Source organism: Eumetopias jubatus, unplaced genomic scaffold (assembly GCF_037043125.1).
Source record: "Eumetopias jubatus isolate StellerSeaLion01/CBP00866 unplaced genomic scaffold, mEumJub1_p1.0 scaffold_6, whole genome shotgun sequence".
Classification (NCBI taxonomy): domain Eukaryota; kingdom Metazoa; phylum Chordata; class Mammalia; order Carnivora; family Otariidae; genus Eumetopias; species Eumetopias jubatus.
The window spans coordinates 77,641,819-77,660,381 of NW_028274812.1; the positions used below are offsets into that span (position 1 = coordinate 77,641,819).

The following is an 18,563-nucleotide window of genomic DNA, read 5'->3' on the forward strand; positions in this document are numbered from 1 at the left end:
AAGAACTAGAGGAAATTTTCCAAGTGAAAGAAAATAACCTGAAAAGGCTACCTACTGTGTAACTCCAACTATATAATGTTCTGGAAAGGGCAACACTGTTGAGACAATTAGAAGATCATTGATTGCCAGGGATTATGGGGTAGGGGACAGATGCATAGGAGGAGCACAGATTTTTAGGGCAATGAAAAGACTCTGTATGATAGTATTATGATGGATACTTGTCATTATACATTTGTCCAAACCTATAGAATGTATATCACCAAGAGTGAACTGTATGGAACTATGGACTTTGGGTGATTATTATGGTGTGTCGATGTAGGTTCATTACTTTTAACAAATGTACCAGTCTGGTGGGGGATGTTGATAATGAGGGAGACTGCATGTGTGGGGGCAAGGGCTATATGGGAAATCTCTGTACGTTCCCCTCAATTTTGCTGTGAACCTAAACCTGGTCTAAAAAAGAATCTTAATTTTTAAAAAAAAAGTCTATTGAAATCTAAAAAAAGAAAAGAAGAGGGGCGGAGGGGAGAGTCAACTGGATTCAGTCTGGAGACTCTAAGACTATACATTTGTAATTACCAATTACCAAGCAAGTCACACAGTGAGGGCATGCCCTATACAACTTATACCTCAAAAGCCAGCATGATACTCTAAACACCAAGCAATAGATATTATGAAGAATCAGAGAGAATTAAAAGAACAAAGTACAGCCCTAAAACTCTGTACCATAAAGCAATTAGAAAATCTATTTTAGAATTCAAACCGTTTGTAATTTTCTTCTTGACGTTCATTTACTAAGATCTACTCTTGTGTCTTTCCTTAATTCAGTTTTTATTAAGAATTATGCTGCCACACCAGCAGTACATTTGCTTAAAGAAAATAATTATACAATTTTTACATTTTAGTGTCATTTTATGCTACAAAGCTTTATTTACATAGTTCTTCAGAATATATTTCAGTTGTTCACCCACTATTCTAAGTGTGAAATGGTATCAAATAGAGTAGCTTTACAGAAAAGCATAAAAGAGAGAAAACAATTCTACAACTTAATATATACAGTACCATTAGTGGTTATTATTTTTACAGTTTTCTTTTGAGGATAATCTACTGAATTTTGCTGCCATTGACATTTCAGGGTGAAGTTGTCTTTAAGAGCAGATTTCCACAGAGAATCAAGAGTATAACAGTCCAATATATTTTACAGGTTGATATCTGACAATTTATGAGTAGCTGCAAATCATTTTTTCTCCCATTTTTTTTCAAAAGTCTTGGAGGAAGAGGAATCATGACTTTCACCACTACTGTAGTGGTCATATAAAGTCTGAAATGAAAAACACACACCTGTTTTGTAACTTCTAAAGGTCAATGTATTATCAGACAAATAAAGATAACTACAAAAAATGTAATGAATTTCTCTCTTGTTATTATAACTAGAAAATTATAAACTATTGAAGATAATTAAGAATAGTAAACACCTAGCTTGGCCTAAAAATCCACTATCATGAGATACAGCTCCATCATTCTATAAAAGAAATGTAACATAGCCATTAATAAGCATATATATATCTTAAAGGCCTTCTTGCTCTGCTGTATTTTTCTTTAATTAAGCCAGTCTTAGATAAATTGCTACACTTTAAAATACACTCATCAGGAAATATAGTTTCAGATGATATTTCAACTAATAAACAGATGACATTAAAAAAATACAAATTGTTATATAAATAAACACAATTAGCTATATTACAATCTACATATTTTAAAAGATTTAAGGCTAAGCCAACATTTAATTTATAAAGATAACAGACATCTCTACCATTAAGGAACTTATATAACCTTAGTAGTCAAGGTAACTAATTCATCTCAATTTTATTTATAAAAGGCTCTAAATAATATACTGGTAGAAATTTAAAACATGGAGATTTGAAAGAATAAAATTATAAAACAAATTTTGCCCAATTTGAATTCCTAAAGCCATTGATTTAACCACGAGCACTTAGGAAAATTTAAGAAAAAATTTACCTTTATGTCATGAATGCAAATATAATAGTGAATATATAGTAAATTCCTCCAGAATGTATCCAAGTTCTTGACATCTTAGATTGGCCTTACCCTACCCAGAGAGCTAAGAGTATTTTTAATTTAAGCTCCCATAATTTTATAATAACATTATTACTGAAATAAATAATTAGTAACTGCTTGGTAACTAAACCAGTTGGTCAATAAGCATACATAGGGTTCAAGAAATGACTAGGGGTTTGACGGCAACAAGATCAAAAAATGTTGGTATAGATAGAAATAAACACTGGGAGGCTGAAAGGTAGGTCTAAGACATTTGCTTTGAGAAATGTTCTGACTGCTGTACATAGCTTCAAGTCATTACATGTAACAAATACAGAGATTTCTCCAAGATGGCTTCTGAAAAAAAAAATGGCTAGAAGAAATGAATTCAAAAGCTGTGTTAAGAATGTCGTTGATTTAAACGACAAATTCCTTTTGAAATTTATTCCAATCAAGACCTGACAGCAATTTTAGGAATGCACCTAATATGATAATATACTTTCAATTATGCTATCTGCAGAGTAAGAATGTAAATCAACTAAGTCTATATTTGTCAAAAAGCACACATTAAGTATCTAAATGTAGAAATATACTTCATAGTTAGATCTGATGATTGGACCAACTTTTCTTTGGATTACTTGCTTAAGTGTCTATTCACTAAACTATAGAAAACATTTAAAAGTAATGTAGAGGGCGCCAGGGTGTCTCAGTTGGTTAAGCGACTGCCTTCGGCTCAGGTCATGATCCTGGAGTCCCGGGATCGAGTCCCGCATTGGGCTCCCTGCTCAGCAGGGAGTCTGCTTCTCCCTCTGACCCTCTTCCCTCTCGTGCTCTCTATCTCATTCTCTCTCTCTCAAATAAATAAAATATTTTAAAAACAAATAAATAAATAAAAGTAATGTAGAAAGAGAATAGACATTCTTACTTTAGCAGCTTTCAAAATGGAGTTGGGAGAATTCAGACCAACGAGTTGGCCCAGAACATATTTCATTTCTTCAGTGGTGCCCTTAGCCATCTGGTTACCTGTCAAAAAATATAATCAATAAAATGCCGGTACCAATAAAAAATATAAAATCACATACAAATACATTCTGTTTAACAGCACAATAATTGGCTTCTTGTAATTTATCACTAATCATAGCCATTTACCTAGAATAAGTAAATATGAATGCCAGCAAGTTAAAAAAAAGCAATTTCATTTAATTTAGGATTTTAGCATAAAAGGAACTTCCTTACGGAAGGAAGTAGGCTGGAAAAGAGAAGCTGATTCATATTGTTTTTTTGTTACAGCTATGTATCTGTTTGGATTAGTAGTTACTAATAAACGGATTTTCAAAGAAGTACCTGGATGAGTTTGAATTTGAACATACGGATGTGCCAGAAGCTCAGGAACGGATATCCTCTGCTTAGGGTCCCTTATTAAACAACACTATACAAATAAGAATTAAAAGAAAATCAAGTTTTCTTATGTAATATTAAGTGTCTTTCAAGATTGTATCATACTACAGAAGTTGCTTTCCAGATAGCCTACTCAGAAGTAACAAGATTATTTCACAAGTCATTTTTGCAAAATCCCCAAGTATTCATAAGTTTTAAAACACCTTCAAAGTGAGCTTAACATGACTTAAAAAGCTAATTCATTCAGCAATTCATTCCAATAGACCAGATATATCTATTGAAGCCAGTTACATAATTCCAGTGAGTTCAACTATTTCTTCTAAGCAAACAACTTAAGTATATGAAATATTGTTCTTCTATATGCATATACTATTAATGTTACCTTTAACACATCTTGAAGATCTTTCTCTGGAATATCAGGAAATTCGATTTCATGATTAGGGTCAATTATGGCATGTAATTTAGAAATCTGATTAATTATATGCTGAAATGGTGTCTTCCCATAAGTCATATAGTACAAAATGCAGCCTAAGGACCAAACATCACTTTTGGGGCTTATCTAATTAGAGAAAAAAAAAAGAATAGTAAGTTACTATAATCTTAACATAAAAGTAAATGTAAGAATATTTTATACACACACACACCTACACATATAATCCCTAACATTTAAAATCATAACTAAAGCTCAATGAATGGGCAAATACTAAATTAGGTTTACATGAAAAAAACATCTTTGTCTAGTTTTTGTTATATTTTGTCATTTTATCAAGAGATGAGCTTTAAGTCTCTCAATAAACTTATAATTAAAATATTTCAACTGAAACATATATTATGTTGTCAGCTTCTGAAAATATAGAAACTAAAAAACTGTAAGTTTTAAATTTACTTTTCTCCAAAATTATTGGATTACAATAAATATTTTTTAAGATTTTATTAGAGAGAGAGAGAACACGTAGGTGAGAGCAAGGGGAGGAGCAGAGGCAGAGAGAGAGAGAGAGGAGACAAAGAGATAGAGTATCCCAGGCAGACTCTGTGCTAAGCACGGAGCCTGATGCAGGGCTTGATCTCACCACTGAGATCATGACGTGAGCCAAAATCAAGAGTCAGACGCTTACCTGACTAAGCCACCCACGTGCCCCAGGATTAGGATAAATTTTTATATAAATTCATAACATATAAGTATGCATAGATTTTAAAATGGTTTAAGTTGAGCTATCCTAAACCCAAGAACCCAAGAATAAATCGAGGCTGGGCTGGATTTGAATCCTGGCCTTATTATTAGCTAGTAATTCTATATAGCTCCATTTCCTCACCTCTAGAATAGAAATAATAAAAGTATATTGTCATGGACATTAAATGAGTGATATAACCATGAGATATGTATAAGCAGAGAGAGTAATTTCTGGGTATAGTAAGTAATCAAGAAATGTTACTTATTAAGTGTTCTTTGTATTAAATAATATCATTAGAAATAATGCAATATTATAACATAATCATCATTTTGACTTTAAAAAGAACATGAATAAGATAAACACAGCAGTGGGCATAATAAATAAGAAGGGTTAAATTCCTTTTAAAAGGTATATATTCAAACATACATTAAAACAAAATATAACTACATGCTCTCAAAAAAGATTCATCTAAACCAAATGAAGAAAAAAGAAATGGACACATAACCAAATGCAAAAAAGAGAGAAAGAAAAAAAGCAAAATAGGAATATTAATATTAGAAAAAGAGAATGAGAACATAGCAAAACACTTTTAACAGAAGAGGGAAAGTCATTTTATGATAAAAGGTAAAACCAACCAAGAAAAGATGATAGTCACAAATGTCTATGCACTGAAACTACATTTAATAGAACTATATTAAGTAAAAACGATAGTAAATTCTTCTGGGAGGATGGTAGAGAAATTTCAACATGCCTTTCAGAAAATGGCAGATAAAACAGATCCCACTATCTGAACACAAAAAAAACTAAAAATTAATAATAATAATTAAAAAAACCCTCCTCTTCCTCCAACTTAAATATCCAGAGGTTAAATCCATTTCTAAATAAATCATGGATTAAAAAGGATTTCAAATTATGGAAAAATGGCAGTGGCTGCAGCAACATAGTTGTTCTTATTTGTTTATTTCTGTAACTGAAGTATAGTTGACACGTTACATTAGTTTCAGGTGTACAACATAGTGATCTGACAACTCGATACACTGTGCTACCTCACCGTAAGTGGGGCTACCACCTGTCATCACACAACACAGTTACAATACCACTGACTCTATTCTCTATACTATGGCTTTCATCCCCTGACTTACTCATTCTGTAACTGGAGGCCTGTATCTCCCACTCCCCTTCACCCATTTTGCCCAATCTCTTACCCCCCTCTCCTCTGGCAACCATCATTGTTCTCTGTATGTAGGAGTCTGTTCTTTTTGTTTGTTTTGCTTTTTAGATCACAGCATAGTTTTTCAATCTGTCCAAGTCCCCAGATAAGATAGACAGAGAAGCCTGGTAGCAAAACCATATAATATACATACAGAAAATATTTACAATAAAACTAAGTGAAAAACTATACCCATGAACCCCAGAATATTAATGGAGACAAAGTACCAACAGCCACAAATCAAATCCTGTATGGTAGAGGTATTTGAAACAGAAAGCAGAGGGAAATAGTAAATGGGCCTGATAGATTTCAGAACAGAAACTCCAAATAGCCAACAGATGTTCATTGGAAAGTAATTTGAGAACAGAGGAGACTGGGAGGGGTTTGTGCTCTTTACCAGCAGGGATTACCTCATATGTTGGGATAAAAAATTTGTCTTCTGTTCAGAATCATTAAGGCCACTGGATAACAGGGGTTTCAAATGACTGGAGATTTTCTCGTAATACTAAAGCACTGAGTTGACAACTGAAAAAAATCTGAACTCTACATATAATTCAAAATAATCTTTTTTTTTTTAAATCTTATTGCATAGTATTTTAAAACTAAAACTGCAAATTTTAGAAATAATGAAAATAAGAAACACTACAAAAATGTATAAGAAGTTAAAACTCAAGAGTAAAATTTAGTTTTAATGTTTTAATTAATAAAATTGCAAAAATTAAATTAGCAATTATTTAAATCCAGAAACTAGAGGGGCACCTGGGTGGCTCAGTCGGTTAAGAGTCTGCCTTCAGCTCAGGTCATGATCCCAGAGTTCTGGGACCAAGTCCCACATCGGGCTCTTTGCTGAGTGGGGAGCCTGCTTCTCCCTCTCCCTCTCCCTGCCACTCCCCCTGCTTATGCTCATTCTCTCTCTCTCTGTCAAATAAATAAATAAAATCTTAAAAAAAATCCAGAAACCAGAAAAAGAAACCTGAAGAAAATAAAAATAATAGAGATAAAAGCAGAAACTAATTAGAGAACAAATGAAAATAGAATAAATGAAGACTTTGTTTTTTAAGATTAACAAAACCTTAGTAAATCTAATCAAGAAAAAAAAGACAACAAATCCAAGTATTAAAAGAAAAGGGGAAGCTTAAAAGATATAAAAAGAATTTGATGAGGACTACTTGACATAATGTATACCAGTTACTTGAGAAGATATTTAGAAGCCTGACAATTTTCTAGGACAGAAAATACAATTAGTAAATACACATTTATCAAGCAATTATTTTGAACTAGGTAATGTATTGATTAATATTCTTTCTCATTTAATCTTCAATTACTTTTTATTTTTTTAAAGATTTATTTATTTATTCTGAAAGAAAGAGAGTGTGCGCACACACGAGCGAGTGGGAGGAGGGGCAAAGGGAGAGGGAAAGAGAGAAGCAAAAGCGGAGACTTACGGGGGCTCAAACTCAGGACCCTGCTGAGATCATGACCTGAGCCAAAATCAAGAATCTGACGCTTAACCAACTGAGCCACCCAGGCGCCCCTCAATTACTTTTTAATTAATTAAAAGTAGGCAAGTCAAGTCACAAAGACTGTTGTTAACGAAGAGGCAGATCTATTGCTTGAATGCAGGTCCCTGGACAACAATGTGTGCTTGCGTGCACTTTGTGACACTGCTCCAGAGCAAGAAGGGTTAGTTCAGAAGCCAGAGGCATCCTGGCAGGCAAAAGGCGCCCAGCAAGAACACCAATGAGGCTAACACAAAGCTCACTGAGGTGGTGAAATAAGGTAAGTGGGAAAGTAGCCTGTGGCAGGCTGGGAAAAAATTACAGACTAGAATTAAACCTGGAAATGCAGAATTCGCAAATGAATAAATGGTAAGAGATAAAACGTAAGAATGAAAGAAGAAACAAAAGACTTCAAAGTTTATCAGTTCAATACCATTTAAGGGGTCCAAATCAGAGATAATTTAGTCATAATTTCTACCTTTAATTTTAAAACTTAAAAATACCCTGGGAACATTTCTTATTGGAGCACACTGTTGAGACACCATCATATTAAAAGAACAGTCTCAAATCAATAAATAACAGTAAAATTGAATCCCATGACAATTTACTTAAGAAAGCAAGGACTTTATAATGACCTAAAAAGTTTTAGAACTTGAGCAAATTTGAGTTGGCTGTTAAGTTTAATCAAAGAATAGTCCATTCCCTATTGATGCCCAATAAATGGGATGTAAATAACCTTCACAGTACCTTTGACTTGGATTTCCCATTCTCTCTTGAGGAAGACATATCTTTGATTGCTTCTGGTGGCATATAATTAACTGTACCAACCTGTATGCAAATCACAGAAAACACAAATCAATGAAAATACTTTATTTTGTCTTAGGTTTTTTAAAACACAAACGTCAGACTCTTGGAAACTTGAATAATTACATCATGCAGTAATTTTTTAAAAACTCAAGTAACTGACAACAATATTAGGACATAAATTTCTTCACAACTCCAGCAAATTGGATTCATAATCAGTAAATTATTCCTTTCAGAATGCTGAGCTTTTTCTATGATGATGGAGAACAACTACCATAAAACTGTCGAGACTAAAGTTATACTAAAAGCCATAAGCTTTTTTTTTTTTAAAAAAACCTAGCTTTTTATTTTTATTTTTTTAAGATTTTATTTGTTTATTTGACAGAGAGAGAGAGATAGCGAGAGCAGGAACACAAGCAGGGGGAGTGGGAGAGGGAGAAGCAGGCTCCTCACTGAGCCAGGAGCCCGATGTGGGGCTTGATCCCAGGACCCGGGGATCATGACCCAAGCCGAAGGCAGACGCTTAACGTCTGAGCCACCCAGGCGCCCCTAAAAGCCATAAGCTTTGAAGGAATTGATATCAATCACTCATTTCTGTGCTAGAATAGACCTAGAATGCTTTTTTAAAAAAAAATCAACCAACCAACCAATCAAAACTCTAGCTATGTCTCTAAGTATTCCCTGGGCCTATGCCCAGAGTGAGATGGGGCAAGTATGTAAATCATGCAAGAGCTTCCACAGTCGGATTATGCCAACATTATAAGGCATTTATTTTATTTTAAAACAAATGGTTCTGTTTTCAAACACAAAATACCTGTACTTTAGGACCTTGCCATAGAGGATATCTTCAAGCTGATTTACAACTAAATATTGAGCCGTATTTTTTTTTTTTTTTTTACCATTTATTTGAGAGAGAGCGTCTGCACGTGAGGGTATGAACAGGGAGAGGGGCAGAGAGTAGAGGGAGATGGAGAGCAGCAGACTCCCCACTGAGCAGGGAGCCTGACCTGGGGCTCCATCCCATGACCCTGGGATCACAACCTGAGCTAAAATCAAGAGTCAGACACTTAACCAACTAAGCCACCCAGGAGCCCCAATGTTCAGCCGCATTTATGATACAAAGAGAAGTCACTGTCAAATAGAATTGTTTCAAGGGCATGCCGTCCATCTATTCCTCCTAAAAATGGTCTAGTTTTACTTCTAGGATGGCAGATCCACATCAAAAATCTGCATACATGGAACACATCATCTTGGCTCCAAGCAGGATTACTTTTAGTTATTCTTTGGTGTCATCACCTTAGTTTTTATGGGGACAAATTTATTAAGTCTGTGATTGCATACCCTATTAGAAAAATGCAGTTGAGTACAGTATTCATTATGGGGTTTCCAATATGAAGGCCCACTTGAGAAATTTTTTTCAGTGGTGCCTGACTGGCTCAGTCACTTAAGCAGCCAGCTCTTGATTTTGGCTCAGGTCATGACCTCAGGGTTCTGTGATCAAGCCCCACCTTGGGCTTCCCACTCAGTGGGGAATTTGCTTGAGGATTCTCTCTCTCTGCCCCTCCCCTCACTTGTGCTTGCTCGCTCTCTCTAAAATAAATAAATAAATCTTTTAAAAAACTAGTTATTAAAAAAAAAAGAATTTTTTCAAATGCAAGTGATAGGAAAAGCTTTACTTCTCCAGAAGAATGAAATAATCTTACCTCATGGACAATGAAAAACATCTAACTGCAATTTCCTCTTTGGTTGTTACCAGATATTTCTGAGACAAAGTTTCAGGTGAACTCAAGATCATGACCAAGATGATCTCCAAGACAGGTATTACTGCTTCTCTACCTCAGCTATAGGAAAATCATTCAAAATTGCTCAATTTATTTCTACCTAATCTTGACTTTCTATACTAAAGTGTATTAAATATGGTTCTGATTCTTATGGTATTTATTCTTATACAAAGGTTTCAAATCCTTTGAAGAATGAAGTAGGAAAAAATAAAATCCCCGTTAGCAAAATACTTTACAGGTGAAAAGGAATTGAACCGTAGTGTGTGGAAGCCAACCATTCATTACGTCTTACCTGAGAGTCTTTAACAATACTTGTTGTATCTGGTTGCATTTGGTTTGCAATCCCAAAGTCAATTAGCTTTAGCATTCCATCAACTATCAGAAAGTTAGCAGGTTTCAGATCACTGTGAACGATGCCTTCAAAATAAAAATCCATTGTGATATCAGACAATGTAAAATATTCTAAGTACAAAAAAATTTCACAACTTACTGGCTGAGTTGATTCCTTTAGTCAATCAAATTAAATGCTCATTTTTAATATTTTCTAAAAAGATATAGCACCTGCTATGTGCCAGACACTTTTCTAAGTTTGCTGCTTAGATTGAATCACTCAATTCTCATACCAGCACTTGGTTAAGGACTGTACTATTATTATCCCCACTTTTAAGAGAGAAACTAAGGCAAAGAGTTTAAGTAATTTGTTCAAGATCATATAGCCTAAGTGACAGGGCTGTGACTTGACCCTGGCAATCTGGCTTGAGAGTTAATGATCTTAAAACCACTGATTCATCACCCACTACATAACATCATAAATTATACTGCCAAGTGGTAAGACCCTAATGCCCCTGACACCTCTATCCCTACAATGCTGATCTTAATCTCTGGTGAATTATCTTTTAACTTATAGGAGACATGAGGGGAAAAAAATTACAATTATTTAGGTTAAGGGTTATTTTTAAAAAAAGAATACAGTAAAGGCAGAGAATCCCTAAAAAGAACCAAGTCCAAGTAAAGTAAAAAAAAACAACTTAGGGCTAACAATTGAAAAAGAATAAAACCAACTCCCACACAGGGCACACAATACAAAATGACCAGGAGAATGAGAAATAAACATCTCAGATTTTTGAGAGGCCTGAACCGCAAAGTCTCAGATCTGCTATAACTGAACTATTTGGAGACCCAGGATAATGGACTACGTTAATACTAATAAAGATATATCTTGCATTATGGATGCATTATGGCTGTGGGAACTTGAGTTCATGCACTATATCCTTTGGTAAACAATGCTTTAAAGAAATGGTTTTTTTGTCCTTTCATCTTTAAATGAGCTTCCAAATATTTATCTAGTCTAAAAGTGCCAATAACAAATACTTAAAAATTAATGGTGTATTTCTCTAAGATGACATTATTAATGATTATTATAACTCTGCATATAAAGAGATTTTAAAATACCATGTTGATGAATTGTGTAAACTGCTTCCAACATATTTTTCCAGTAACTTTTGCGTTCCCATGGATTGATGGATTTTTTCTTTTTAAGCCAACTATTTAGGTCTATATTTCCACACTCCATTACCATGTAAATGTACTGGTCCGTGATTTCACTGCCATTAAAAACAAATAAAAAAACCAAAACAATTCATGGTTAGTTTATACTATTAAGATTAAGTCTAAAGAATTATAGCAAAAATAGTTTTCCTTTAAATTAAAAAAAAATTCTTACTAATCATAAAGTCGGATGATCTTATCACTGTGTTGTTGTAGTTTATTCAAGTAAGCGATTTCATTCCGGTAACTCTCAATTGTTTGATTATCTGCTTCTTCTAAGTTCACATATTTTATGGCATGTATCTGTTTCTTTTCATTCAAAACCTGGAATACCTATATAATAGAACAAAGGATAAAGTTTAGAATGCACTACTTTTACATTATCATAATACTTCTAAATTTATTAGAATTTTAGGTTAAAGAATACTAATACGAATAATTAAACTTGTCTGGGCTTATTTTGAGTACTGAAGGGAAAAAATGTTAGGAGAGCTAAAAGACCACTCTCAACTACCTATGACAATGGGCATTCAATTATGCAAGGGGTAAATGTAAAAAGTTTTTATATTAACATGTAAAAAAGGTAATTTAAATTTCATATGTATTCATAACACTCTGTTGGATACCTTAACCTGGAAAATAACCTAAAGAAGAAAACATTCAAAAACGTTAAGAACATCGGGGCGCCTGGTGGCTCAGTCGGTTAAGCGGCTGCCTTTGGCTCAGGTCATGATCCCAGGGTCCTGGGATCGAGCCCCGCATCAGGCTCCATGCTCGGCGGGAAGCCTGCTTCTCCCTTTCCCACTCCCCCTGCTTGTGTTCCCTCTCTCTCTCTGTCAAATAAATAAATAAAATAAAATAAAAAATGTTAAGAACATCTAAGGGCTGTCATAAAGAGTCAATTCATTTCACAGATGGTGTTTTTTTCCTATGTGCCTGGAACTGACATTTCATTCATGTGGTAGAGAGTATTTTTAAAAAATGTAATAATTGTAAGCTATCTGTATATCCAGTTGTGAAAAGTGGATTAGGTCTAATTTTCAAAGTCAAGTTGACAGGAACAAGATGTTCCTATAAGCCCACTGTCAGGATCTCTGAGGTCCAGGTCAGACTGCTCTGACTATAATGACAGTCAACTTCTAAGCAATATTGATGGGGCAGATAATACATCTTGAAAAATAGAAAACACTGTTACTGTGCCCAACTTTCAGCAAACATGCAACAGGGATGAGGCTTCTGAAATGCATGAATACAAATACAAATGCCAGGGTAAGGAAGAAAAATTACATTCATTTATCCCTTTGGACACGCTGAAGTAAAATATCATTTACTCAAAAGCCATTTAACCTTGACTACCCAACAGGTCGGGGCAAGGAATAAGACAAGAACAGAAGTGTGTATGAGATTCACGCATTGCAATTGCACTAACAAGCTTCGTTACTTTAAAATTTTAAATACAAAACTCTAACAAAGTCTTACTGGATTTACTGGCACGCATAGCAAATTAGATAGGGATAGGCATTAAAACAGTGATAGGGCGAGACAACAGAAAATAGCAAGGGAAGAGATAAAAGGAATTTTAAAACATATAAAGCCACTTTGTCTAAGGTAAACAGCCTTACAAACCTCAGAGAATTGAGAGTGTCTACTACTCTAGGACAATTAAAGTGTTGTTAGCAGTACCTACCACGCAGGGTTGGAAGGATGACGGAGATGATGTGTTTGCAGGGCAGCAAAATTAGCTACTATCTTTAAGGACAATTAGGACAGAATAAAGTGGACCTTTTATTTTTTTAAAGATTTTATTTATTTATCTGACAGAGAGAGAGAGACACAGCGAGAGGGAGCACGGCAGGGGGAGCGGGAGCGGGGGTGGGGGGCAGTCTTCCCGCCGAGGAGGGCGGGGCTCCATCCCAGGACCCTGGGACCACGGCCTGAGCCGAAGGCAGACGCTGAACGACTGAGCCGCCCAGCGCCCCCGAAGTGGACATTTTAGACGAGAACGGGCGCGTTCAGGGTGGTATGGCCGTAGACGAAGTGGACATTTTAGAATCTATTAAAGTTGTCAGGTATATCAGAAAAAAGGATTTGCAGGATATTAAAACTATATAATAAGATCTCAAAGTTTTGGAGGAAATGAAAACTTTTAAATCAACTTTTTGCATGTATGAGCTTTCACTCCTGTACGCCCCTGCTTTGCCAAAACTCTTGCAGTACCTGATGATTAGGTAGCCCTTGTTTCTAGTTCAGAGATAGCATCAATTATAATGTTCAGTTTCATGGAAAGTTAATGAAAGAACTAGAAAGGCCAGTGTCATGACCATTCCTAATTGCCCCCATGACCTTTCTAAATGTTCTTAATACAGTATAAATTGGTCACTGCCTAAACTCTAGAATAGACAGAACATAAACAGTTTCATAAAGCATGTTACCCTCTTTCTCTGAGGTATGTTGATTTTGTCAACTCCACCATAATAATTAAATTAAATAATGATAATGTAATCATACTAAAAAAAAAATATGGGCCAGTCATGGCCTTATCACCCGGCTCTTGACTTAAGCTAGCACCTTCATTATGCTCCAAGGAAAAAAATATTTAAAACATCAGCAAGATTATTTTACATCCTCTGAAAACATACCACTAAATATTGCACCTTGACACTATTCAAATATAGCTAAAGAATAAATAATAAATATTAACCAAAGAATTTCTATGAAAGCAACTAAATTAGATAATTCCAATATATTGATAAAAATCAATTGTATTGTCCCTTTTTTCTTATGCCTGAAATTTGAGGCAACAGAAAGGTGAAAATGTATACAAAAAAGAAACTAATATCATTGAACAATTGCTACACATTATAATGTACATACCTTATTTATAGTAAGTTAACAAGACAGTCTTAAATCTAGTTACTGTTAGCTGGCTTAGAGAATACAGTAAAACTTAAACCCAACAGGTTTTGCTTCATAGATCATTCTTAACAATTTATAACAGCAAAACAGCTGAGTAGGAACATTCATCCAACAAATTACTTCACTCTTTTATGTTCTAGACACTATTCCAGATTACGGAGCAAACATTGTTGAGCAAATCAGACAAACATCCCTACCTTGATGGAACTCACATTCAAGTCCAGGAAGACAAACAACAAACCAAATAAGTCAATTACAGAACACACTAGAAGATGAGCTACAGAGAAAAATAAAGAAGCAAATGGAGCTCACCTGCAAGTGGAAGGTGGGAGTTGTGGTATTAAAGAGTGTGGTCAAGGAAGGCCTGATTGAGAAGACATTTGAGCAAAGACCTGAGGATATCTGGAGGAAAACTGACTTTTATATGAAAATACACGAGGAGAGCAAGGATTGAATCAATGAGACTAGTTAGAAGGCTATTATAATAAACCATGTGAAAAAATGGCAGTTGCTTTGACCAAAGTGGTAACAGTGGAGGTGGTGAGAAATAGTCAGGTGCTGGATATACTCTTGAGGTAGAACCAACAAGATTTCCTGATTGGCTGGATGTATGTGAAAAAGAAAGTGAAGTCAATGATTGCAGAGTTTTTGGTCTAGCTAGTGGAAGAACGAAGTTGCGATTTACTGAACTGGGAAAGACTCTGGAGCCAGAGTTATGTTTGGGACATATTAAGTTTTAAATACCTAGTAGACAGCCAAGAAGAGATACAGAGCAGTCAGACTGAGTATACAAGTCTGGAATTCAAGGGAGAGGTCTGAGCTACAAATATGTTTGGGAATTATCAGCATATACATGGTATTTAAAACTTCGAGACTGGTCAAAACCAAAGGAGTGAAGTGAGTTTAGGAAGAGAAGAGGTCAAGGACTGAGACCTGGAGCACTGTGCCATTAAGATAAGGGACATGAAGAAGACTGGAAAGGAATGGCCAGTTGGAGAACAGGAAAACAGAGAGGCCAAATGGGGGCAAAAAAAAAGTTTCAACAACGAAAGAACAATCAACTGTCCCAAATGCTGAGTAACCCACAACTAAAGCTAAAATCAGATTTGGCAAAAATATGAAGATCATTGGTGATCCTGATAACAACTGTTTTGGTAAGTGAAGATAAAAATATGACTTAAGTGGATTTAAGAGAATAGTGAGGAGAACTGAAGACGGTAATTGTAGATAACTCTTTTGACATGCCTTCCACCCAGAGAAGTAGAACTGTACAAAGTTAGAACTCAGATAAATTTAGGAAATGATCCATTCCAATTCCAGAAATTCACATTACTAAACTCTGTTTTTGAAAAGAAAAACTAAAAAAACTAAAAATATTAGTCAAATATCTTGCTGAATCATCCCAAAATACTACTTATACAAGATTGTGATAATTTGCCATCCTAAAGTCAATATTGTCATTTTGAGAAGAAATTTGGAAGTACAGGACATCAGAGGGAAGAACAGAGAATTGAAATTAAGAGATAGGCCTAAAGAGGTATGTCATTTGTTGGAGAGAGGGAATGGGAGCAGGGGATGAGAAGGATTTTTTGGCTCAAAAGCAATACAGGCCCGCCAGGTGCTAAGAAAAAAGAGCCCCCAAAGGTAAAAAGACAAAGGTAAAAAGACAAATATTTTTCCCTCTTAAATGTTTAAGATACTTACCTTACTTGAGCCTCCACTTCCTATCTGCTTCAATATAGAATACATTCTTCCTTTAACTGAAATGCATTCATTTGTTGAAGAGGATGCTGAAATCTAAATAATTAAAAAATATAAAGATTCAAAGGTGCAAAGAATATGCCTGAGAAATTAGCTTGTATTGGTTAAATGCTTCCAATTTTAAAATTATCTTAAATTTTAAGTATTTAGATGTCAGTCACAATATTTTAAAGAGGAATTTTACTCTATTTTAGTCAAAGAAATAAATTTATTAATATATACACTTCCAAGGTATACCCCTCTAACTTGCCTTTACTTTTTAAATGTATTAATTTAAAAAGATTTATTTATTAGAGAGAGAGAGAGTGCGTGTGTGTGTGTAGAAGCAGGGGGAGCTGCAGAGGGAGAGGGAGAAGCAGGCTCCCCACTGAGCAGGGAGAACAATGCGGGACTTGATTCCAGGACTCTAGGATCATGACCTGAGCTGAAACCAAGAGTTGGACGCTCAATTGACTATGCCACCCAAGTGCCCCTACTTCTTTTTTTTTAAATTGTTTTAAATTTAAGTATAGCTGACATACAATGTTACATTCGTTCACCTGTACTTTTTAGAAACATAAAATAAATAGAAGATTGGGGCTCCTGGGTTGCTCAGTCAGTTAAGTGTCTGCCTTCGGCTCAGGTCATGATCCCAGGGTCCTGGGATCGAGCCCCACATTGGGATCCCTGCTTGGCGGGAGGCCTGCTTCTCCCTCTCCCACTCCCCCTGCTTGGGTTCCCTCTCTCTGTCTCTCTCTGTCAAATAAATAAATAAAATCTTTAATAAATAAATAGATAGACAGATAGATAGATTTAAGATCTCTTCCAATATACAAACTCACAAGCTATTACTTTTCACCTTATTTATTCTTTTCTTATATAAACCTCTTTATACTTCCATATATAGACAATTATATCTATATTCTTTCTCCTCATTTAGCATTACATTATAAAGAAAGCAGAGTGCTAAGGTGCTTAGAGCTCCAGAGTCAATCAGACAAATGCAAATTTCAGCAATGCCCCTTTTCTGCTGGGTGCTCTTCAACATGTTAGTTAATCTGAACTTCAGCATCCACCTCAGCAAACTTCTAGCTGATATCCTACTGCAACGTGCCCCTTCTTCCCTCCCCTTATGCTAGAGCTCTCTGTGGACCTATAAATGCTTTGCACCAATGGAGTGTAGTGAAAAGTCATTCCAAGCTGACAAAGAAGCTGAAGACACAAAGAGCATCTTATTAGCTGATTAAGTTGAAACAAGGTCTGAATATAACCATAGTCCTGCTTTAGATTCCAAATGGTAGAACTCTCTTGTAATCTCCTTCTACATAATATAAAAAGATGCTAATTTCTTTAACTTCTAGGGTTGAAAAACACTGCTGAGTCATGAAGTATGTTTCTTTTCCTTTTTTCTTTTTTTTTTTTTAAAGATTTTATTTATTTACTTGTCAGAGAGAGTGCACAAGCAGGGGGAGCTGCCAGCAGAGGGAGAAGCAGACTCCCTGCTGAGCAAGGAGACCAATGTGGGACTCGATCCCAGGACCCTGGGATCATAACCTGAGCCAAAGGCAGACACTTAACTGACTGAGCCACCCAGGCATCCCTGAAATATGTTTTCTATAGGAAAATATTAGGCTTTGAAATATATACCTGTTATTTTTCATAAAATAAGTTACAATTTCATTAAGGTTTTTCACTACCTGCTCCTGCCCCACGTCCTTTTGGAAGATCCTCTCACACTTAAACTGAAAATTTCTGAGGGAAGAAAGCAGTTCAAAGTCTCTTCCCCCTAACTGCTGACAGTGTTTATTTTTTAATTTTGTATTTATTTTTTTAAAGATTTTATTTATTTATTTGACAGAGACAGACACAGCAAGAGAGGGAACACAAGCAGGGGGATGGGAGAGGGAGAAGCAGGCTTCCCGCCCAGCAGGGAGCCCGATGTGGGGCTCAATCCCAGGACCCTGAGATCATGACTTGAGCCGAAGGCAGACACTTAACGACTGAGTCAGCCAGGCGCCCCCTGCTGACAGTTTTTAGAGTAAATTCTGACTTAACTTGATTCAATACCAATGTGAAGCTCAGTTTCCTACACAGGTCATTCCACATCCCCCTTGGTCCCTCCTCACTGTAGCCAGAGTAATTTTTTCAAAATGCAAATAAGATCACTTCGCTTCCCTGCTACCGGCTGTTGCACAGCTTCTTATCCCTCACAGGTTAAAATTTACAGGGCCCAGCAGAGGGATACCTGGCTGGCTCAGTTGGTTAATCATCAGACTCTTGATCTCAGGGTTTTGAGTTTGAGCCCCATGTTGGGCTCCACACTGGGCGAGGAGCCTAATCATTTAAATACATACATACATACATACATATATATATATATATATATATATATATATAAAGGGTCCAGCAGAACCCTAAGGATCACCTAGCCCCTGCC

The 18,563-nt window shown here is 35.6% G+C and overlaps 1 protein-coding gene across 3 annotated transcripts in view; it reads right to left on the reverse strand.

The window, feature by feature from the left end:
* Nucleotides 1-944: 944 nt before the first annotated feature.
* Nucleotides 945-18,563, reverse strand: part of TTK (TTK protein kinase) — a 50,428-nt gene continuing 32,809 nt past the window's right edge. For all 3 annotated transcript variants that reach the window (XM_088024313.1, XM_028108080.2, XM_028108079.2), the window contains exons 14-22: nucleotides 16,091-16,183; nucleotides 11,646-11,803; nucleotides 11,375-11,526; nucleotides 10,215-10,339; nucleotides 8,085-8,165; nucleotides 3,839-4,015; nucleotides 3,403-3,487; nucleotides 2,984-3,081; nucleotides 945-1,321 (exon numbers count right to left, since the gene is read on the reverse strand). In XM_088024313.1, coding sequence (XP_087880439.1) covers nucleotides 1,238-1,321; nucleotides 2,984-3,081; nucleotides 3,403-3,487; nucleotides 3,839-4,015; nucleotides 8,085-8,165; nucleotides 10,215-10,339; nucleotides 11,375-11,526; nucleotides 11,646-11,803; nucleotides 16,091-16,183 — 1,053 coding nt within the window. In that variant the 3' untranslated portion in view covers nucleotides 945-1,237. The remainder of the gene's footprint in view (nucleotides 1,322-2,983; nucleotides 3,082-3,402; nucleotides 3,488-3,838; nucleotides 4,016-8,084; nucleotides 8,166-10,214; nucleotides 10,340-11,374; nucleotides 11,527-11,645; nucleotides 11,804-16,090; nucleotides 16,184-18,563) is intronic.